Source organism: Molothrus ater, chromosome 8 (genome assembly GCF_012460135.2).
Source record: "Molothrus ater isolate BHLD 08-10-18 breed brown headed cowbird chromosome 8, BPBGC_Mater_1.1, whole genome shotgun sequence".
Lineage (NCBI taxonomy): Eukaryota > Metazoa > Chordata > Aves > Passeriformes > Icteridae > Molothrus > Molothrus ater.
In genome coordinates this window covers 13,295,311-13,318,140 of record NC_050485.2, presented here as the reverse complement: position 1 = coordinate 13,318,140, position 22,830 = coordinate 13,295,311, and the positions used below count along the sequence as shown (strand labels likewise).

At 41.4% G+C, this 22,830-nt stretch overlaps 2 protein-coding genes across 6 annotated transcripts in view; one reads left to right on the top strand and one right to left on the bottom strand.

The window, feature by feature from the left end:
- Window positions 1–5,943, top strand: part of RASGEF1A (RasGEF domain family member 1A) — a 145,684-nt gene extending 139,741 nt beyond the window's left edge. For all 5 annotated transcript variants that reach the window (XM_036385260.1, XM_036385256.1, XM_054515531.1 and 2 more), the window contains 4 exons: window positions 545–736; window positions 1,851–1,974; window positions 2,231–2,303; window positions 3,329–5,943. In XM_036385260.1, coding sequence (XP_036241153.1) covers window positions 545–736; window positions 1,851–1,974; window positions 2,231–2,303; window positions 3,329–3,353 — 414 coding nt within the window. In that variant the 3' untranslated portion in view covers window positions 3,354–5,943. The remainder of the gene's footprint in view (window positions 1–544; window positions 737–1,850; window positions 1,975–2,230; window positions 2,304–3,328) is intronic.
- Window positions 5,944–12,870: 6,927 nt separating this feature from the next.
- The window catches only part of CSGALNACT2 (chondroitin sulfate N-acetylgalactosaminyltransferase 2), a 32,723-nt gene continuing 22,763 nt past the window's right edge, over window positions 12,871–22,830 (bottom strand). Inside the window, exons 3-8 of the mRNA XM_036385852.2 lie at window positions 21,226–21,442; window positions 20,593–20,694; window positions 18,846–19,024; window positions 17,165–17,259; window positions 16,049–16,130; window positions 12,871–14,877 (exon numbers count right to left, since the gene is read on the bottom strand). Of these exons, the coding sequence (XP_036241745.1) occupies window positions 14,585–14,877; window positions 16,049–16,130; window positions 17,165–17,259; window positions 18,846–19,024; window positions 20,593–20,694; window positions 21,226–21,442 (968 nt within the window). The 3' untranslated portion in view covers window positions 12,871–14,584. The remainder of the gene's footprint in view (window positions 14,878–16,048; window positions 16,131–17,164; window positions 17,260–18,845; window positions 19,025–20,592; window positions 20,695–21,225; window positions 21,443–22,830) is intronic.

The following is a 22,830-nucleotide window of genomic DNA, read 5'->3' as shown; positions in this document are numbered from 1 at the left end:
ACCTCTGTCAGTGGTCACCAGCACATAAACGTTATGAGAGTGTTTCCTCCATTTCAAACTCTCTGCTTGGTTGCAATGAAAAGTAGATGCCAGCTCTCTCTAGATTATTTCTTCCTAGAGTATTTTTGCCAGTTTAACTTCGAGGCAGTCTCCACTCCAGTGAATGCTGCCCTTAAAACTAATTGGAGGACTCCACCTAGTGGAGACCTGCATGGAAACAGAACCTGATTGAAACCATCATAAGAAACAGAGGTGACAGCGAAGGAGAACTTTGGTTTCCCCCCCCAGAGAGTCATTTATGATTTTCTTTCGGTCTGCTTTGTCCATGGAATAGATGCAAAGCCAGTACAGAGCCCTCCTTCCAAGCAAGGTAGAAGTTACAAAAACCTGCACCCAGACCTGATTAGTATAAAGCTACCCTACCTCGAAAACCTTAAAAGGGACCAAATGAGTTACAAAGAATAAGCTCTGATGGCTAGAGCAAAGCTTTTAATTCCTAGAAACACGTGTTACTTGTCTCCCTTTCCCCCCTGTATAAAACCAGCACCACATGGACCCATCCAGCAACTTCTGCAACTACCGCACGGCGCTGCAGGGCGCGGCGCAGCGCTCGCAGGGCGCCCACAGCAGCCGCGAGAAGATCGTCATCCCCGTCTTCAACCTCTTCATCAAGGACATCTACTTCCTGCACAAGATCCACACCAACCGCCTGCCCAACGGGCAGATCAACTTCAAGGTGGGCCCCTGCTGCTGCCCAGACTGCTCTGACACCCAAATCTGCTGCACTGCAGCCTGGCCTCAGTGCATCACCCATTCCTCGGTGCCCACGTGGGCCACACCAAGTGCTGTCATACCCAGGGCAGCTGACTGGAATCAGATTCTGGGAAAGCCAGCAGTTGCTTTTCTGTGGCAGCAAGCCATCATATCTGATCAAATTTAACAGGTCACTTTAGGCTGAGTCATCAGCCTTAGCTGATTTCACCTCATCAGTTTGGCTGCCTGTAATGGGGTTTATTCAGGTCTGCAAGGGAGGTTCTACAGCTTCTGGGTTCTCTCCCCAGTTAATGAACATGCATGTACAAGTGACCACAGTCTGTCAAAAGTACATCTGGACAAAATCTTATTGTCATCATGTGTAAGTGGAGGGGAGCACACAGAAGATACAGGGCAAACCCTGAGTAATTACAGATTTCTTAAAATCCTAGGAAGGAAAGGATATCTAAATGTTTCTATATGTTACTGTGATTTCCCAATTTCAAAGAGTGCTTTCTGAAAAGATCAGATATGTCACATTTCATTTAAACAGAAGTTTGGAAATGTAAAAAGTAAAGCAAATAAACTATTTACCATCCAGTTCCAGTCACAGGAATTTAGACACTCTACACAGAAAATAGACACTATTATATAGGAAGGAAAGGTTGATGATGAAAAAACCTGAAGGCAAAAGATCAGATGGTGGGCTGAGATAACACTGTCCTAAACTTGAGGCTGGCAGCAGATGAGGAACTAGCAGCAAGAGGGAGAAATGAGGGGAGGCATAAGAAGATAGGATAACAAGGAATCACAGAATTATGCAGAGTTGGAAGGGACCCACAGGCATCACCAAGCCCAACTCCCAGCCCTGCACAGCACCACCCCAAGAGTCACACCATGTGCCTGACAGCATTGTCCAAATACTTCTTGAATTCTGTTAGGCTGGTGCTGTGACCAATTCTGTCTAAGTCTGAGAAAGGGACAATAAGAAAAGCAGCATAAAGAATAAGACTGGGAGGCTCTGAAATAGAAATGAACTAATATTTCACAGAAAACAAGTACTACTTTAATAATACTTTTTTAATTCCTTCATGCAGAAGTTCTGGGAAATTTCAAGACAGATTCATGATTTCCTGACATGGAAGCAGGTTGAGTGTCCTTTTGAAAAAGACAAGAAAATCCAGACCTATCTACTCACAGCACCTATTTATAGTGAAGAAGGTAAAATCCCTTGCTGAACATTATAGTGGGTCTTTCTACACGTTGAAGTACAAAATATGCAGATGAAAAATATATACATGCAAAGCCCTATTTTATTAGTAATTTTCCAAGTGTTATCACTTTCCTGTTGGCTTCTGATGAGAACAAATTTTATAATGAAGACTGACAAGTTACATCTGCTATATTGCAACCCTTAGATTTTTTCCCTCAGGTAAAGAACTCATGTATCTGATTGTTACTACTTTTTTTTTACCAGCTCTGTTCATTGCATCCTTTGAAAGTGAAGGTCCAGAAAACCACATGGAAAAAGACAGCTGGAAAACACTCAGGTATGAAGCTTCCTCAGAACATGAGTCTTTCTGCAGACACACAGAGGCATGTAACCATCAGCTTCTTCTGTCCTATTTGCATACCCAGCTTAAAACCATAATACTGTTCTTTTTCCTTCAAAATTTAAATCTGAAAAAATTTCAGTGGGGTTTGGATTTTGATACAGCTGTTCTAGCCAGATCTGTTGAGGCTGCAAGATCACTGCTGGGGCTGTGAAAAAGAATATCCTTCATTTAGGCTATCAAATACAGTAAAATAATCTGCATTTGTAGTAGTGTTCAGACATTATTTTCTCAGGGGAACAAACCTATAGAGACACTAACAAAGTGCTCTCATCACAGCTATGCTCTTACAAATCACATAAAAGGATGAAAATTTCTAGGAATATGGTAATTGTCAGCCTACCCTAAGGGATAAAGTCTCAAAGACTCCTCATCCTCCTGAGAATGGGAAGCACCACTCCCCTGTACATGATGAGATCAACTCATTAGGATTTTTCCAGCACTGAACCAAGGCAGAGAGGTTTGTGAATTGTGCCAAACATGAAGATCTGACACACCTGTAGCAGACAGGGCACGAACACAGCCTGCATGCCCTGAGCTCTGTCAGGGCACATGGGGACTGCATTGTCCCAGACAAGATCCAGTTTCCCACTGATCCCAACATTTCCTAGGATGTCCCTGTGAGCTTTTCACTTACAGCCCCCATGCAATGCACCCTGCACTAAAGCCAGCACTGCTCAGCCTGCAGTGGTTTGGGATGACAGACGCACAACATGTGTTACAAGCCTGAGCTCATCCCAGGGGCCTCGGGTAATGTTATGCAAGGTAAATTTTCATCTCATTTAATGTCAGCATCTCTACTGAAATGCCCAGATTTATTCCAGTTTCTAGCAGTTGAAAATCTATCCCTTGAAGAGAGGCTGTCAGCTAGTGATGCCAGATAGATCTATTGCCAAAAATTAAAACCTTTTCATTGGGATAGAAAATAGATAATTTTATTTTTTTATTGCTTTGTCTTTTAGGACAACTCTGCTTAATAGAGCCTGAGAAATTTGGATCAGATTTGCAGACTTCAAAGCACATCTAATGGACATGTTTTTACAACCTGAATGAAAGACTTGGACTGAGCTAAGAAAGACCTCACTGGATGAGGTCTGTTTTGTACATACAGTAACTTTTATGAAATAAAATGTGGTAAATATTTCACATGTCAACCTTAAGGCACTTACTGAAGGGTTTTGGTTTTTTATTTTAAATATAAGGGCAGGGCCCTGTTCTCAGAGATGAAATGTATCATGGGAGATGGTATCTTATTCTATCCGCATCCAAATTTTTATTTTTTATTACTTCCACCAAAACAAATACAAATTAAAACACACATCCTAACTGAAGCCAGTGTTCAGGTTAAATACCCCATTGGACCAGTATCCTACAGAACACTCAGTATGTCTCCCTAGCTTTGAAATGAAGGGTCTCCTTCAAATCAGCAGAATTGTTCACAAGTGTTTGTTCCTCTCCTCCATCAGCAAATAGTGCCTTACAAGGTACTGAGCTTGTGTAGTTGTACCTTCTGACTGGGCTGGAAGTAAGGGAAATAAAAATATGGATGTCTCCAAACCAGCTACAATGTACTTTTTAAATAAAGTGGAGAATTATGGCACATGAAGTAGAGTATACCTGCCTGTAACACTGATGGTGCAGCAAACCTATTTTTGTTACGTGATGTAAAGAGATGAGAGGGGGTAACTGCTGGGTCTGTGTGTTTGTGTGTGAGTATGTGTGTGTGCACATGTGGGGATGCACACATGTCTAAGTGTTAATACTTCTGGGAACTATCCTTTACATTCTGGCTGTCAGAATAGTTTGTGTTTTCCTTTTGAAAAATCAGGGAATTTTTTTTTTTTTTGTTATGTTTGAAGAGAAGAATGTTTAACCTAGATTATAATCTCTGCAAAACAGGCCTAATATGCTTTTCTAAAAAGAGTCTTTGGAAAACAAAAAATCAGCATGGGCCAGGGAAGAAGGGGAAGTAAACTCAGATGTCCAATTTGAAGTTAAGGCTAAAGTTTCCAAAAAGCTTAAGAAGAGTCCATTGCTGTGAATTGGTCATTTAATTCCATTGGTTCCTTTGAAAAGTCCAGTCTGCACTTAGAGACAATTAAAACAGAGACACACTTGGAATGTAAGTTTTTCTAGCCTTTTGCAAGCCATGGTTAATTGTCTGGGACAGCACCCACTGAAATCCAAGGGTAAACACTCTGAGAAATTAGTCAAACCTTTGAACAGGTCAGTACCAAAATTAGAGGTGATCTGCAAACCCACTGATGCTTGCCATTTCTAATTTCTCCTTTTAGTACTGAGTTTATACCTAATTTGACTATCTATGTACCTGAAGAGCTTCTATTAAGAAGGGAGAAAAAAAATATAGTTAGGACTTTTGTCAACTGATCTCTGAGTTAAGAAAGAAAAACAGGCTCAGATTAAAACCTGTTTCGTCTAATGAACAAATTATTACCCACAAATGCCTACTTTTCTTTTTCAGTAATTTTCCCTCCGAAGGCTTGAGGGCTGAATATAAGATAATAACTTGAGACAGATTATTAGGCTGGTTTTTCTTTTTTGTTCATTAAAAAAATCCAACAAAAACAGTCCCTCTGAAGCTGGCAGTGGTCACAGCCTCCCTAACACAGCCTTGCAGAGGACCTCTGCAAGGACTTATGAAAAATGGCCAGCTCTAGGTAGATGGTGTTTATCTTATTCTGCCTTCTGTTGAAGAAGGGGCAAGACTTGCTGGACTGAGGGTCTGGTTTATTCCAGCCCAGCAGACTCTCCTTGCCTGAGTGCCTACAGCCAATTGCAGTGCCACTGTTTGATACAGCATCTGCAAGCACTTAGCAGAAATTTGCTTTATTGGCCCTGGAGCACGGTGAAAAATTAAAATGCTTTCCCTCTTTCACTTCCCCCTTGACAAATACTTAAAATTAGAGGAGTAAGTTGATGTAAGGAAGGGAGACAAATCAACATTTTACTATTCTCATAGCATTGGCATCAAAGAGAAACAAAAGCAAGTTACACCACGAGGAAAGAAGTAGTAGAATACTAACAGTTAACAAGAACAGCCCAGGAAAGGGGAAGGGATAATTCTTATGACCTGCTGCTATTTTTCCTGTGCTGAAGTACTGGCCTTCAGCCCTGGATTCCAGTAAGAATATTTATACTGTATTATTACAGTGTTTTGCACTTTCAGAGATGTTCTAGCTAGTAACGTTGTCAGACACTATATGAGGGATTGTATATCAGCTTTGTTTATGTAATTGAAGTTTAAAAGGGATGCTTAAAATTTAAGGAAAAAAAATATATATTTGAAATTCAATTTTAGAACACTTAATGTATGAAAGAGCTTTCACATGAATGTGCACTCTGCCGGTCAATCAGTCCAAGCATATACTTGAAATCCATGCAGTATCTACATTGGTTCCTTTTTATTTTCCTCCCCAGGTTTGATACATTCCTTAAATACTGTGTTTTGCTATTCTGAGCTGAAATGCTAAATATAAAGCTGTACCATAAAGCAGGATATTCTGTGTTTGACTGGATGTGCTTGCATTAATAAAAAAAGAAATTGCTTCAACCATGACTAACTTTTCCCATAGTTATTTTTCACTCGCAAATGTATCAAACCACAAGCCAGAAGCTGAATGAGGTGTGGAAGGCAATATGGTCACAGTGAACCAACTGGTCACCTTCTGACTTGAAAAGCTATGATATGAAATACTTAAATTTCTTTCAGCAAAGGCAAGAGCAACACTAAGCCAACAATATACTGCCATTCTTATGTTCTTTCTGTAGTAGTATTTCATGAATTTGATAGGGTCTGTGCTACAGAATACTTTTGTTCTCTCAACGGAAATGTTTAACAGTTCCACTGTGTAAAACCCTATTGTGTCATAAGAGCTGAATTTCATTTTTTCCCCCTGTATTTACCCTTTGAGCAGCAGAGCACAGAACGTTTGCTGGCTGCAGCAGGGTTTCCTGTGGCAAGCTTCTGCTGCCATTGCAACACCCCAGCACCTCTGCTTGCAACCACTGCCCTTTTTCATGCCCTGCTTGAAAAAGCCCCTTCAGCAGGGTGACACAGAGAACAGACAAGCACAGAGCTGTGAACAAAATCCAGCTCGGCTGCCCCAGTGCCACTCCTTTCTCAGGGATATAAGCCTTGGAAAAAGAAAACAAAATTGCATCTTGGAAAGGCAGGAGCTCTGGAAGCCCCCATAAGCATTTCTGATCTGTTGGAAACTCTCTAGGGAAATGGTTTTGGTAACCAGACACCCACACCACACTTGCAGAGCTGAACAGGGCTATCACAGCTCATTAGAACAGATAATGATGTTTACCAGCATTAAGGGGATCGAGCAGATAAGAGTCTTCCTGATGGCCAGTTCACACTCATAATTAATATGAATATTGCATCCTCAAAAACTCACTTCCAATTATGTCCCATCCAGTCATTAGGATAAATTAGCTACTTACACAGGCATAAGAGTAAACAATAAAATGGCTTTCCAGGCCCTTCACTGCCATTAGAGCACAACACAGTGTGACAAGCAGCAGCTCAGTGCCAGGAAGGTATCCTTAAGTTACGTTAGCAGCAATTTGATTTATCAAGTTAATAATTCCCAAGAAACAACTTTCTTTTAGCAAATAACTCACGGGGCAAAATTCAGCTGAGCAGTTAGCTGCCAACTGATACTAGCACATCTTTTGGGGAGAAATCAGTCATTCTCCTGAGGATGTGCTGACAGATCTTCTCTCTTCAGCCTTCAATGTATGTAATTTTATAAGGGCAGCCCCAGCTTCCCAGCTACCCAGAACAGCCTACAAGCAGTGTGTGGAAGCACAGTTTTGACCTTGCTCTCTGCAGCAATTGAATAGGGCTCTGTGGACAGCAAGATACTTAAATAATTTAAAAAATCAAATTGCAGAAACAATTCATCTGCAGTTGTTAATACATGTTATTAAGGAAGTTTCCAGACCAGTAAGCATGCAAATATTAGCAATGGCTTCTTTCATGCTTGTCCCTGGCAAGGCAGGGATAACTGGGAATGTTCTGAGGTTCCAGCATATTCCTATGGGCTCTGACAGAGGTTCCCTGACAGCACAGAGGTTTGCTGTCCTTCACTGCTTCCCAAGATGGACCTTGGGCTTTGGAAGAGAGAGAAACCACATTTGGGGATATAGTTCTGCAGTAACGTGGAGGTACAACAAAAATTATGACCATCTCTCTAACACGTTAATAATAAATAATGGAAGCATTTCTAGTGTTTCCAATGTTATAAGCAATTTTTCACATCAATGTTCTTATGGCTTCCTGATAGCACATTCAGCTCTTGCACAGAAAATGAATGCAGATAATTGCTGTAAGGTTACTTAAGGATAGTGGTTTATTTCTGTAAAGAAGTATCAGAAGCAATCAAGCTCTGTGCCAGGCAGGGAGTGCTGGGCATTCTGAGGCATACTGTGCCCTGCCTTCAGATGTGTGATGAGGAAGATATTCAAACCACCAGGAAATGCAACAGCCAATAAATGCACTGTTTCTGAGCTATTAGGATGCATACTTCACAGTACTGGTTACTCAGCCAATCATAAAAAGCACTGAAATAGAGAAGTCCTGTCACAAACACTGTTTGGCAAAAACAGTGCACAGTTACTTGAAACTATCAGTAGCACCTACCAGGAAACCAAACCTCCCCAACAAACCAAAACTAAACGCACTCATACAAACAAAAAGCCAAAGCCCAGGTCTGTGGGCACACAGAGGAGTCCTGTTCACAAACCTACTTCAGCACTGGGCCTGGAGACCATTTTACAGGATTGAAAGGAAGCTGAAAGGGAACACAAACCAAAGCACCAGCTTCAAACAGCCTCATCTCATCCAGGACAGAAAAGAAGAAACTTGAAATTTAGTGGAAATTTGCTTCTAATATGTCTAATCTTATCTAGCTACTTCAGATTAAGCAGCAATCTTAAAAGTAATGCAATTCTGTTTGGGGGCAGAAGTCAAATGAGTTCCAACAGAATCTCATTACAGAGAAAACTACTTAACATCTTTTTAATCCCTGTCACATGAGCACACTATGGCCTCTTCTGATTCTGTGGCATATTAAATTAAATATAGCATCCTGCTATCCATCAGTGTCAACACTCTAAGTTTCCTTTAAAATATTTACACAACATTGTTTATATTCAAATCAAAGAAGATACTGCTAACAACACTCCACCTCCACAAATATCTATCAAATCAAAGAACCAAGTACAACATGTCCTCAGTAACAACAACAGAGCACTGAGGAACTCAGGAAACACAGTTCTAAGTGATGGAGTCGAGTGAAGTCTTGGATGTTTATGGCAATACAAGAATTTCATGAAACAGTGACTTATTCTTGTCTGGGCACATAATAGCTCACTGTTGATGACCTGACCTCAGTTTGGGAAAAAAAACCAAACCACTTCTAACACATTTCAAAATCCAAGCAAAAAATGAATAGTTTGACAGATGCAAACAAATCCATTCTGTTTTTCTATACACCTCTTACTTCACTTTACGACTTAAAAAATTCGAGTACCCAAGTATTCCAAAAAGAATTTCACAATAATCCAGCAGCCAAGAAAATCACTTTGACAAGATTTTTAAGAGCACACAAACACCACCCCCCGCAACATCTGCTCCATGGATGCATTTACAGGCCAGAGCACCATCCCAGCTGCTCCCCAGGAAAAGCTGCGAGTCACAACCTGAGAGTAGCCAAAGCTGTCTCAGAGCTGCTCTCCAAAGCCTTCCTGAGCACCAAGCAATCTCAAAGTGTTTTATTTTTGCTTCAGACTATCCCTTTAACACAATCATTTTCTCCATGGATTGTAAGGAAGTCAGCAAGAAGCCACTTAAGCTTGCACAAGGCTGCAGGAACTGTGCAAAGAGCTGAGGCTCTCACAGGGCCAAAGCCATGCTGTGCCTGCTAGCTCGTGTTTCCACAGCTCTGCTCAGCTTCACCTCCTGTCTGTCTCCTCCACATCCATCACACTGGGACAATCTCATTTTCCCCCTTTTCCTCACAGAGAAGCTTCCCTGTTGTTTCACAGCTGTGACTTTGCTGCCTGGGCACGTTTGCCACTGCCCTCAGCAGGAGCCAGGTCAGACAGCACATCCATGAAGGCTGTCCCATAGCCTCTGCCTTAAATTCCACTTCACTCCACAGATACAGCCTTGTTTAAAAACAGCACTTCTACTCAAAGTCTGAGAACTCACAGGTTCTGGCAAAGAGGACATGCTCCCACCTGAATATGCAAATGACAAAGCAATGACAAAGAAATCCCAAAACAAACACAAATAAATGAGGAACGAGTTCATGTCCTCCTTCACCTGCAAGTCAAGTACAAATGCAAAGTAGTCTACCTATGAAAGAAAATTCTAAAGCCCTTTGCTAAATTCTAGCCCTTTGTTAACTTGCACCAGCAAAGGGTTTTGACACCACTTATAGAGAAAGCTGAGAGGACATAGATCAAAACACTTCAGTGATATTCCACATACAAGCCCTGTAGCTACAAGGCAACCTTAAAGCTGTAAGAACTGAAAATGCTCCAGAAAAACTCACCACATAACAAACACATTTAGAGCAGCTCAAATAAACCAGTTAAATCACCACAAACTCCAAGTTCAGGGGGACTTCTTTACCTTCCTCTGGAAGAAACTAAGCTAACCAAAACAATGCTGTATTTTAATAAAACCTTATGCAAACACTTAGACTTAAATATAAAAGGGATTTATTTAACATTCTACCTGCAGGTCAGAAGTACTTGTGCTGCACAACACTTGCATGCAAATCCCAGCTCCAATCCCTACCCTTCAGGCCAACCTCTACAGAAGCACACAAGGTCTCCTAACAAAAAGGTGGAAGCTATTCCCTTTCTAGTGCAATCTCAAAAATAAAAAAATAATAAAACACTCACCCAAAGCCAGGAGAGAGACACACTTCTTGGAAAAGAAGGAGAAGAACCTTTCCCTGCCAGCTCCAGGTCCCAACTGAGGGCAGGCAGTGCTAGCCCAGGGCTAATTGAGCCCAGCTGCCTTGGTTATTGCCAGCACCTGGGCCAGGGCAGCCCCTCAGGCCTAACAAGGAAAAGCTGAGCATCGTTGGGGCATGAATGAGACACAGCTTAAGCTCATTATCCTCATTTTCCTCCACAGCTGAGTAAAATTGCAATGATTTTTCTCCTTAAGATGTATTTGGGAGTCACAGTCAGCAAGAACACCTCAAGAAAATGAAAGCTACACTTACTTTTGATACACAGAAATCTTTTATCATTATACTGGTGCATCAGTAAGTTGCTAATTTATGCTGAAACACCATTTTAAAGGTTATTTGAAGCTTTATTCCTTTCATTCATGGATCTGACAAGGCAAAAATTTTGTTCTAGTTTATATTTTGGCACGAACTAAAACCATTTAAATGTCTGTATTCAGATACAAGTGGTTAGGGCTCACCTACCACTTCTCCTTCCCTCCTGATGCCATTCTCTTCTTGAACACAGTTTACAAATAAGTTTTGATTTTCATAGGTGTGTGGATCTCAGAGTCCAAAGGCCCTTATGGAACTAAAAAAACTCAGTATTTTCTTCTGGATTCAGGAGACCCACAAGTATTTCCCTAAGTTTTTTCCAGTTTTCCGTCTGTATCTGCTCATTCTCTAAACCAGTATCTACTAGTCTAATTGAATAACATATTTAAACAATTTCAAAAGCACAACCCACATTCATTCCTGCAAGGGTCTAAACTAAAAGTCCACCCTGAACTAATCTCATCTTGACTTCCTTTAATGAAGAACACTTCTCTCTAGGGAAGACTACAGCTTGCAAATTCCTTGGAAAAGGTTACAATTTATGTGAATAGCATGCAACAGAATCAAAAATTACCTCATGATTCAGTGGAGCATGTTCCTATTTAAATAAGTGTTACTATATTTACTACTCTAGCAATAAAACACAGTGACTCCTCCAGAAAAACACTTGGACCACAGCTCAAAAAAAGTGTGTTATGTAAACAGCATCTGTCAGAACAGGAGGACAAGGCCCAGCACTTGGCCATGTAACCCAAGCACCGACCCTGGGCACACAGATTGTCACTCCAAAGCCTGATACTGGTCACTCTTTGCAGTGCCACAAGCTAAATAAACCCCCCAGAGTGGGATTTATTCTTTGCAGGCAGAGCACACCTTGGGAAAGCCAAGAGCAGGTCTTGCTCCCAAGCAAGAGATTTTTGTATTTGAGGCACAAATAACTTGCTCCCTTTCTTGGATGAAGTAAGGAAACACATCCAAGGAAGAGTTACCCACGTTACTGGGAAAGGGCATTCCTGCCCTGGGTCACAGCTCACAGCAGGAACTGGGACACAGCAACACTGCTGCTCACAAACACGTGCTTGCAGCACAGTGTGGCTGTGCCCAAAGGCAGTCAGAAGCTGAACACACTCAGGTAACTGAAATCACTTTGTTTTTAATAAAGGCATATCCCACTATTGCTGTTCTGGTTCCATTACAGAGGAAAGGCAATGGTGTGCATTCAAACATGGGGTGCACAGAGCTGCTGAGCTGCTGAGTGCCACAGCAACACCAACACAGGTGGGTATTGCAGGGAGCTGAACCTGATAAGGCAAACCCCAGGCCTGCAAGGGCTCCTGTAAGATCAGAAATCCTCAACTCATGAGCCATTTGGAACACTTGTGTATGTTGCCCAACACACATATTAAGTATTTCCAAGTGTTCTGACTTCCTTTTAACTCCAATGCATTTGCTTCCACCTTTTGGGATAATGAGTGGAAAAAAGTTTCCCAAGTGGTTCCTGGTTCATCTCCAGACCTTCCCCATCACCACCACACTTTGGTTTTCATCACCCAGATGGGGGCAGCTGACACTGATCTCCCTTGCTGTTGCTGATAAGCACAACCACGCAGTGGAAAACAGCAGAACCTGAGACACCTGGGTGATTATCAGCACTCTGCCATGTTTCCAAAACATGAGAACTGGGACAAGTGATGCTCCTGAGGCAGCGCCTGAGTGCTGAGAGCTGAGGTGCAGCAATGCTGGGCCTGTGCCCAGCTCTGTGTCCACTCCAGGGCGTGCCAAGCAGTGCTGGTGTCAGGGAGAGGCATTTTTGGATGCTCATTCTTGTGCAGCCAGGACAGCAGCAGCTGTCCTGAAGTTTTAAAGGCTGGAGACTCAGGAGAGTGCCCCACTTGTATCTACATCCCAAGACATAATACCAATGTGTTTCATCTTGTCTCACCAGTACCCTACAATTTTTGTTAACAACAACCAAGATATCCAAGTAAGACAAATCTGGTGTAAATTTAAGTTGTCCAAGGAACCAACTCTGGTATCGGGTCTGGGTAGGACCTGAGATGCTAAAATTGAACTGGTTGAACTTCTCACTGCAAATATTATTTGAATCCAGTGTGTTATGCTCTGTACAATATTATTGTACAAACATATTTCAAAGAAACAGCTTAAAACAATTTCTAAAATGCAGAAATTCCATTTATTATATTGAGAATATCAATTGCAAGAAGTCCTGCAATGCATTCTCTTCACTCCAAGTACAATACAGTACACTGTTCTCCACAATAAGTTACATAAAGGCGAATTTTATATACATATAAAAAAGGATCAGTGCCCAGAACTATTTGCACAGCATATCTGCTATTCAGAAATCAACCATTTAAATCTTTAGTTGCCTTCAGAATTCTTGAGCAAAATAAATCCATAAACAGATCCTAATTACCTGGTTTGAGAAAGGTTTTCAACTAACATGTAAATTCAGCAGAAACCATGCAAATGGTTTAACCACTGAATTAGCATTCTGTGCATTCATTCTATAAACAAATTTATTAAAAAATGAGGCATGCCATATGGTATCATATAAGACAACACGGAGTAAAATGACTTGCCTGCATTTGAACTGTTTATGCATCCCAAAACACCCAAAAGTAAGTTCCAAAGTAGTAGTGCCACTGTACAAGGCACTAATGAGACCACAGCATAATTCTGCTTAAACATGCTCAAAAAAACTCAATAAACAAAATAAGAACCAGAAGAAAAACCAAAAAAAACTTGACCCAGAGGAAAAAGAACCAAAACCAAAACCCTAAAACATCCGCAAACTGAAAATGTGTAAGGCTGCTAGGATGATCAGTGTAATGAAGAGCATGGTATAAAAAAAGACTGTAATAGCACTTGCTTTTTCAGCCACTGAAACAACTACGAGTATATGACACCTTACAAAAACATGTCAGGAAAATGCCCAAAAGAGAAAGAATGCACAAGGAAAATATTGACATAATAGTAAACAGGCCCCTAATAAATTAATATGGTAATGAAAAGGTGATTCCTCAACTTAAAGGATGAGATACATAGGCAGGGCCTTGGAATAAGAAGGAGTGAAGGCCAAAAATATTTAAGCAAACAAGTTTAATAGCACAGCTCAGTTTATAGAAGGGACATGGCATCTACTGTGGGAAAAGAGCAGGCACAGAAACACCAAGCTGGAATGTTCCCAACTTCCATCACTGAAATAAGAAGGTGGCGTTTCCTTCACAGTGTGAACTTCCATTATATGCTCTAAAATTCCACTTAAAAGGATCTTCATTCCCACTCCCCAAATTATTCTCTCTTCAACCATGTCAATGTCTGTTAATACAGCAAATGAGGCACAAGCCCTTGCTGTGGAATCAGCACCCTGCATAGCTGCTATACTGGTCAGCATGTCCATGTACCTTTCATGGTGAGATTATTTTCCCACACCTTCCTCTTGTTTCTACAATGGAGTCTAAGTATAGGATCCTTCTAAAGTCACAGTGCAGTGAGCCATACAGACTGAAAATACTCAACACACGAAAGATTTTTTCATTTAATTCTCAAAAGAATGCAAACATAAGAACAGAAATGTACCACATGGAAAAGTGTTGAATTGTACATTCCAGAGATTTTTCCAGTCGACACTGAAGACACTTTCCTTGAACTACATGGGCCGTCCAATTTAACTGAGGTGCTTGAACTCACACCTCAGAGTTGTGGGTATCAGTCAAAGGATTACTGGGAAAACAAACACGAGAACCAAAAACGCTTTAAACTCTTCTTCACTGAAAAAGAGAGGCACTGTGTTTGTAAGCTGCATTAAGGCTGTAGAACGGTGCTGGTTGAGAGTGAGGTGCAGTGCCCGGGCTCAGTCCCTCAGCCCGCGGCCTCGCTGTTAGTCCTGTAGGCCTGCTTGCGGAGGTGCGCCTCGATCTCCTCGCGGAACACCAGCATGCCCAGGTGCGAGTGCGACGCCTCGTTCATGGCCTTGGACTGGATGCACATGCGGTACTGCTCGGGGGTCAGCTCGTCCGCACAGTGCTTCTCGTGCCACAGGTGGAACAGCCCGGGCACCGGCGTCCTGACCACCATCAGCTCCCCGTGCAGGTACTTCCTGTACAGGTGAACGTCCTCGCCGCCCCAGCCTTTCACTTCCAAGTCAAAGCCCCCTACAGAAACAGCGTCAGAAATCGTTACCTGGGCACACAGGCAAGGAGAGCAACACTTTATGCCTAACGCGTTACCAGATCTGGCATGACATCCCAGAAATTCTGCAGCAATTAACTAAGCTTCCCATGCCATGGCACGCCAATCTGAGGGACAGGAGCTTCAAGGATAGCACATCCTTTGTGGTGGGAACTGCCCAGGACACAGATCTGCTGACTTCAGAAAGTCTCTTAGAGCAGTGTCTCCAAGTTGCATTATGCATGACATCCCATGTGACAGCTGCAGAAAACTGTAGGCAAACCTGACTTGCTATGCTTTTGAATTATTTTTAGGAAGCATAATGGATTTTAGCAGCTGGAAAAGGAAGCAGCCATGCACCGTATGAGAAATCCTCTCAAACAATGCCAGCAATTACTCCACAGGTCACAATTCAAAAGGCTGGATTAAGGAAAGGAACATGGTTCACCATTTTAAGTTCTCTTGTTTTTCCAGGATCACAGTGAAGAGCAACCCAGGCTCTTGTACTATTTCAAAACTCCAGAATTATCAAGTCTTCATTTAGCACTACCATACAGATGGCAATATGACTGCTCTTAGCAATCAGCCTGCTTTCAAGCCACCAGACAGCACGCAGGGCTGTGTCATTACATCTTCTGGCAGATTTACATCTTCTGGCAGACCATGCTCAGCACTATCTTCCACATTTAAGCACACCAAGCTGTTCTCAGTTTTAAGAACATGCCACAAGGGGGGGCAAAGCACATTGCTAAAGATTCCAACAACTGTATTCAACTTCTCTAGGTTATTTAAAAAGAAAGGATTTGAATGCTTCTTGTCTATGTGACTGGCTTATTTGAGTGACATGTTTCTTAAACTTGATTCATTTGCTTCAGACAGACACAAAGTACCAAAAAGAACCCCACCAGTATTCAAAAAAATTCTAGAATGAAATGTTTCTACTAAAACTGTGTCTTTTCTTTTAATACACTCAACAGATGGGACATCAAAATCCAGAAAAGCTAATTAATCTCATTGGTCAAACTTGTCAAGCAAGTCTGACTGCTGGGCATGGGGAAATAATACAAGAAATAAATGTATTACTTTCCTGTCATTAGGTAAGACCAGAGAATCACTTTTTAAACACACAATTTTTTTTCTTTAGTCTCATCTTACCAACAGTCAGAAAGTCTGTCCGATATTGACAAGTCATCCCAAAGCCAAAATCCCTCCAGAAACCAGAATCCTTCTTGTGTACCTGCAATTTTAAACCAGTACAATTTTGAAATGTACAATACAACCAAGGAGGTACACGGCACTTGGTTTTGCAGAAAGCTAAGCTCTTCCTATCATTTGTTCAGGACAGGATAGAGCATGATAACACTTCTGGTATTTCTGTGTCATGCACTCATGTGGGGCTTCCCAGTGACCTGCTGCTCACTTCACCCTCTGCCTTCCAATTCCACTCAACCTCATTGCAGTTTCCACAGCAGTTTCTGCCTGCCCTGCACCACTATTTTCTGTCTATCTGCCCAGACCAAGGAGTAAATTAGCCCATGGCTAAATCATCTGTTCCCAACAATCCACTTCCTACCCATTTTCTAAGGCCACATTTGTCTCTTGATCTGATATGACGTGAAAAGTAAGCTTTGTGATTGAAGTCCACAACCACAATAGTGTTAAGTTTAAAAGAGTGAACAGAAGAGCTGTCAGGCAGGGGCTCACTCCTCTCTCAGCTGTGATTATCCAAGACTACATGTAAAACCTTGCCTCTGGCTTTCAGCAGGATCCTTGCAAACAAGTTAGGGAATAAGAGCTATTATGTTTTTCATTTAATACAACTCTTCTTCATACTACTCTCTTATTTTCCTCTTCTAAACCTGTCCATCTCAGAAGCTTCAGCTGCAAAAGCCAATTTCATCCATGCAGTCTCTCGAAAGAGTCAGACTGGACATGTTGTTCAGAGGTTTTCGCCTTTCACCAATGCTTTGTTTGCTGGAACATAAGATGAAAGCTGCTGCCGTGCAATGCCACCATCCTCCTAAAATACTGGCTTGTCAAGCCACAATAAGCAGCAGATCAGAACCACCAACTCCATTTGGTTAATTGCAATTACTTCTTTTAAACTAGGTGGAAGGTTTTTTCCAAGTGCTTTGTCCATAAAGGAGAGAACTGTTTAGATATGCAGTGTCAAAGGCCATAAGATATCCCAAACAGACTATTAAGTTAGACTTAATTTTGTTTTAATACAAAGCACACCTAATTCTACCCAGAATAAAGCAAGCTGCTTACCAATTGCTGCTCCACAGGAGGTGGTATATCTTGATTGGCATAGACAATAGCAGGATTGTAAAGGCTGAATACCACAGGATAGAAAACTTTTTTCCCTGGAAGTCAAAAGATAATTGTTACTCACTGTGGGCATACTTTCTGAAGGCAAAAAGAAACCACAAACACTCTTTTTATGTAAGAGATTACCTATTAGGCCTCTAGTGGAAATAAATAAAAACAAGTTCTAGCTGTTAAGATTGCCCACCTAGGAAGCCTGTAACATCCAGTGGGCAGAGCCCTTAGGATTAAAAAAAATACATATGTATGCTTATTATACATATTACACTGGATTAACTTTTATATATAGTTATACATGCTTATATAAAATATTACATATCTCAGTATCATTCCAGGTGACTGAAAAATTCCTGCAATAATGATATGCAGTAAAACTAAAAATAATCAAATCCAAGTAACACCTTGCATTGTTGAATTTTATGAATTTATCTCTGTCCACAAACATGTAAAAGCAGGTACTCCCAGGATATCCTGCAAGGGCATCAAGCATCATGAGAATCCTGACTATGCTGAAAACACCAGTTCTGTGTCTCTTACAGAAGCCAGGTAAATATTTTTCCACGAATGTCTTGCATCACCAATGCTGGAAAAGTATTGACAACAGTCCACAAGAATATTCACTATCCTGACTTGGGCATGAACTCTGAAGGAGGGAGCAGCATTTTCAGATCTCATTTGAAACATAGGTGACAACCTGCCAGTACGAATTTCAAGCAGTCTCTTGAACTCTCTTTCTTGTTAAAGCTCACAAAATACTCCTCTCCAAAATTTTTCCCATTATTTATACAACTTGTTTCATGAAGAACAGAGACAGACAAATGAAAGAAAAATCAAGAAACAGAACCCAAAGAGCTGGCTTCTGAAAAATTTTTGTTGCCTGCTTGTTAGGTGAAGAAAAAACATCTATTGATTCCAAATTGACATTTGGAGAAAATGGTTTCTGACTGCAACAAATTTGAAACAAAAGTAAGCATTAAAAAAAGAACCCAAACAGTTTGACAGAAGGAGATCTTCAGTAGCATGCTTGTTAACTCAAGAAAGCTTTACCCTTCTTGGCAGAAGCTTGTAGAACAAGCAAGCATCATACAAACTTAGAAAAACAATCAATATTTCAGAGCTTGGGATGGAACAGTGGAACATGAGCTCAGTCTCCATAAGGAGCACACTGTAGCTCAAACCATTCCTTTGTGACACGTCTTGGACATACACGTGTGAGAAGAGATAAACCAAACTTTAGTTAGAGATTTCAGCATAACAAAAATCATCTTCCACTCTAGAGTGTTACTCTGAGTTTTGTTATACAGATTTACATGCAGTCTAATTGTAAAAGCAATTAAGTTGAGCAGGTTTCTTTCAGACAACTAAATCTGAAGAAAACATGAAAATTGTACGTTGTACAAGAAAGACATGTTCTTAAAACAAGCTACACTAAGGCAGAAGTTATTTCTCAGTCTAAATATTATTGCCTTTTGGGCAGAGTGTGATTCATTTTCCAGGGTGTGTGGTACTGAATAAGCCCCACGATTCTAGTTGAGTTTTCCTTGTTTTCTATATGCTCAGCACAGGTCAGCTGAAGTCAAGCAGGGTGACAAGGCTCCCTTCCAGCACCAAGAGGGGAACATACCGGGCTCAGCGTTTAAGCGGCAGCTGTTGAGGAATTCGGCTGTGAAATAAACATCAACATCACAGAAGAACATCAGGACCTCGCCCTTTTCCCAGGCTCTGGCACCCATGTCAAGTCCTCGGCCTCGGTTGAATTCCTCATTCAGAGAGACAAGCGTGTAATTGTGGAAGTCAGTTTCTCTACAAGAAAAACAGAGCCAAACCCTAAATAAATCTGTGGGGAGGGGCAGAGGGACCATTGATAGGTTTTTTAGCATTTTACAGGAATTTCATTCCAGAAATTTAAAAAGAAAAACAGTTATATGATCAGAATGAGAAAAAAAAAATGTTACACTTAGCTGTCTATTTTAATTTTCAGCCTTGTAAAATGATAGAAACCAGTCTTTGTAACTTCACTTCGTGTTTCATCATTCAGACAGATTAAAAGGCCTTTTGTTAACTGATACGAATTGAAACACTCTATGAATTACAACGGCATCTAAAATTCGTCCCCACAAACCAAGAAGTCCTGACCAACAGAAACATCTGTCTTCACTAGCTCAGAGAACAGGGCAAACAGGAAGCCAGAGGGCTGGCATGACCAGACTCATGGGGCAAAGGCCATCTGTGTGATAGTGCCACCACAACCCAGGCACTTTGCTTCTCCTCGCTGGTCACCACTAGCACACGTGCCTGTACTCACAGCACAAGAGGGAAGGAGCAGGCAAAGGAGACTGGAAACACACTCAGAGAATATCTTCAAGCAAAGTTAAGTGTCTACTTCAGAGACACTTCAGAGGACAATGCTTGAAGAGAACAGAGTGAAGATATTCAACAGCAGCACCACTAAAAAGACAATGAATCTGGTAAATGGCCAGTGAGCCTGCAGCACTGACTCAGTGCTCTGAGGGACATCTCACAGGGAGCAGGGCAGGCAGCAGAGGCCTAAAAAATGGAGGGGTACAGCACACAGCAGGTGCTAGGGAGACTGCAGCAGAATTTGCAGAAATTCTCTCCTCTCTTCCTATGAGATGCCCATACATGTCAGGCCAGCTCTCCATCCCACGCTCCAAGCTGGTGACAAAGCAGCCTGTGCCTAGTCTGTGTCATGGGGAGGAGCCTGGCCAGCATCCTGAGACAGGGATCACTCCAGAGCTCAAGGAGAACTGGCTCCCAGCTCAGGGATGAGTGCAAGGGCCCAGGTGGTGAAGGAGCCCCTCGGCTATAGGGTGAAGGATGCTGACACCTGTCCCATGTCTCTGGAACAAAAACCATAAAAGACATGTTTGTGAATTTTACTGATGTAATGCTGGGACAGCCATGATGAACCGTGCTTAAAGTTAGTTTACAGCTGAGAGTAAGTACAGGCCTACCTTGACTACTACATTTCTCTTCCTTATAATTAAATAAAATTGTTTCTCCAGTGAGGTATTAAAATGTACACCCCAGTTCCAAAGAACTTAAAACTCTAATCAATCTGTTAGCATGACTGAATATCTACTGCAAAACTCACCCCTTTTGTTTTTTGGACTGTCAGATAGAAACCTCAAAGTCTTTTCTGGCTATAACTTGATTTTTAGTAGTCTTCAGGAAACTTTTGCAACCTGAGCTGTAAAATGGCAACCATAAATAGCATACAGTAAATAAATAATGAATTTCCTAGTAACCTGTAATGGAGTATAAACTTTATTTGGTTTATTTCTTCATTCTTTTTTAAAAGCTGTTTAAAATGCCACTTTTACTGACTGATGTTGGATTTTCATACTTACCTAGCCACAGATTCTAGGATGCTTTTCACTTCTGATAGACCATCTTGTCCAAAGTACACCACTGTGAGGTGAACACGCTTATCCTGATGAATGCACACATCCCTAAAAGCACAAAGATAAGCTGATATTAGTAAATACTTGAAACACAACAAAAAACTTTAGATACTTAAAAGCTACAGCATTAAAAAGAATTAGCAGATTCAAGTATTCTGGCCATCATCAAATGGCTTCAAAGAAAGCAAGAAGAGATGCTTTCCGCTCTTCTTTCCCCACCTTGCCCATTTACATCAGAAGGTTCCAATACTGTGTGTCACATTCCAATACCTTATTTTATAAACAGGCACTCCTCAACTGATGCAAATACACAAATTATGTTCAAGATAATCTGTGTCCAGGTTCACAATGACCCTGACTTTTGGTCATTTTGCTGCAATTAGAGAATCTCTTAAGCCCTTTTAGAAGGAATGTTTTCTCCATACAGTAGGTTCAATTACAAACATCCCAAGGCAGTTGCACACAATGTTGGAATCATTGGCTCTGTTGCAACTCAACCAGAACAGGAATTCACTTGGAAAACAAAACCAAATACTGAAAATCAGGAACACAGCTCACTATATGATCTCATGCACCTACCTAAAGTTTTGCATAAATTGTGCAAATGCCTCAGTTCTTCCAGCAAGAGGAACAATAACGTTAATGATCGATCTAGAAATATCGACTGTTTCACTCTTCACTTTCATGAGGGGTCCAAAAGGTCGGAACAAGGTGACATGCCTGTACTCCATGCCATCCATCTTCTTATAAAACAGCTCATACTGTGTCCCCTTATCTCTCTCTGTACGATAGTAACCTGAAGAATAAGTCACACAAGTAATTTGTAAAGTCAAAGTTCCCAGCAGTTTTATTTCAGACACACTGGTTCTCTTCACAACTAAAGAAGTGAGGGCAAAGCTTCTGGGTTTCTCCTAAAACTATATCAAATTTCCACAAAGGGTTATCCATCACAGTCACCCTTCTACCATTTTAGGTCAGACCTGAGAAACAATCCCAAATTAACTCCAGCTACCCCTGCTTCTTAGAGACAGGTTTCATGGTCCTATGACAATTCCTCTATCGGAGTTGGGTCTTCGCAACAAAAATTCAGCTATTTACTAAGGAATTCAGCTATTTGCTAAGGAAAAAGATGGCTGAAATCTAATATTGCCTGTTCTTAAGCCCTTCAGTAAGCATCTAGCTCTGAGCTAGCCCACAGTAAAATCTGAGATCATCCGGCCAGTAATCACCAAAAGAAAAGCAAAATCTGTTCTGTGGGCAGAACAAATGACAGTAACTTGCTTGACAAAGTCTGCAAAATCTGACATGTGGCATTAAACCCAACAACTGTGTGATAATGCTGGAATGCTTTTAAATTGTTTTCACTGCTGACCAGTAATTAATGTTTTCTATCTGATAAATAAGTGGTACTTTACTAACCCATAGTCTTCTAAGGACATAGGCAGAAGTTTTTCTGTGTGGCTGTCACACTTTAGGACAAAAGTGCTGGTCCCTCCAGAAACAGGACTATCTGTTGAGAGATATTTTACTCCAAATGGGTAGAAAAAAATCTGTCCCTTTCAGAACATGGGCCTTTAACTTAAGGACCATCAAAGAAGGAAGTTAAACCAACAGACTCTAATTTTACACCACACAGGAAAGGACTGAAGCTCATCATTCCGTATCTATGCTAACCTGAGAGTAAGAAATTATGACAGGAAAAATCCTCCAACAAAAATGCCTTACGTTCATCCCATCTCTGCTTTCCTCTCACCAGCAAGAAAAAGATGTTTTCTCCAGAAGAACCACAAGCTGCACCATGAACTGGCATTACATTCCAGTTAAGTGGCCACCCAGACCATAGAGAAAGTTACAAAGAGCTGCATATTCCCAAGTGGGAGGGATGCACACCCCTGCCCTAACACAATGCATTTCCTTGCACCTGGCTGCCCTGAACTGCCCCTTCTCCAAGCCAGGCACCTCAGCAGCTGAAATCCCTCCCAGGCCTCCCACCCAGAAAGCAGCTGGTGGCAGGCCACAGAGCAGACAAACCATACCAGTGACACAAAAGGTTTTCTTTTGTACCCAGCATTGATAGTGTCCTCTTTGTTGTCTTTTTGTGCAACTGAAATCAACACCAGACAAAGTATGCAAAGGAAGCAGCTCTCACCTTAGAGCAGCTTGGCTTTGACTGTCTCAGGAACC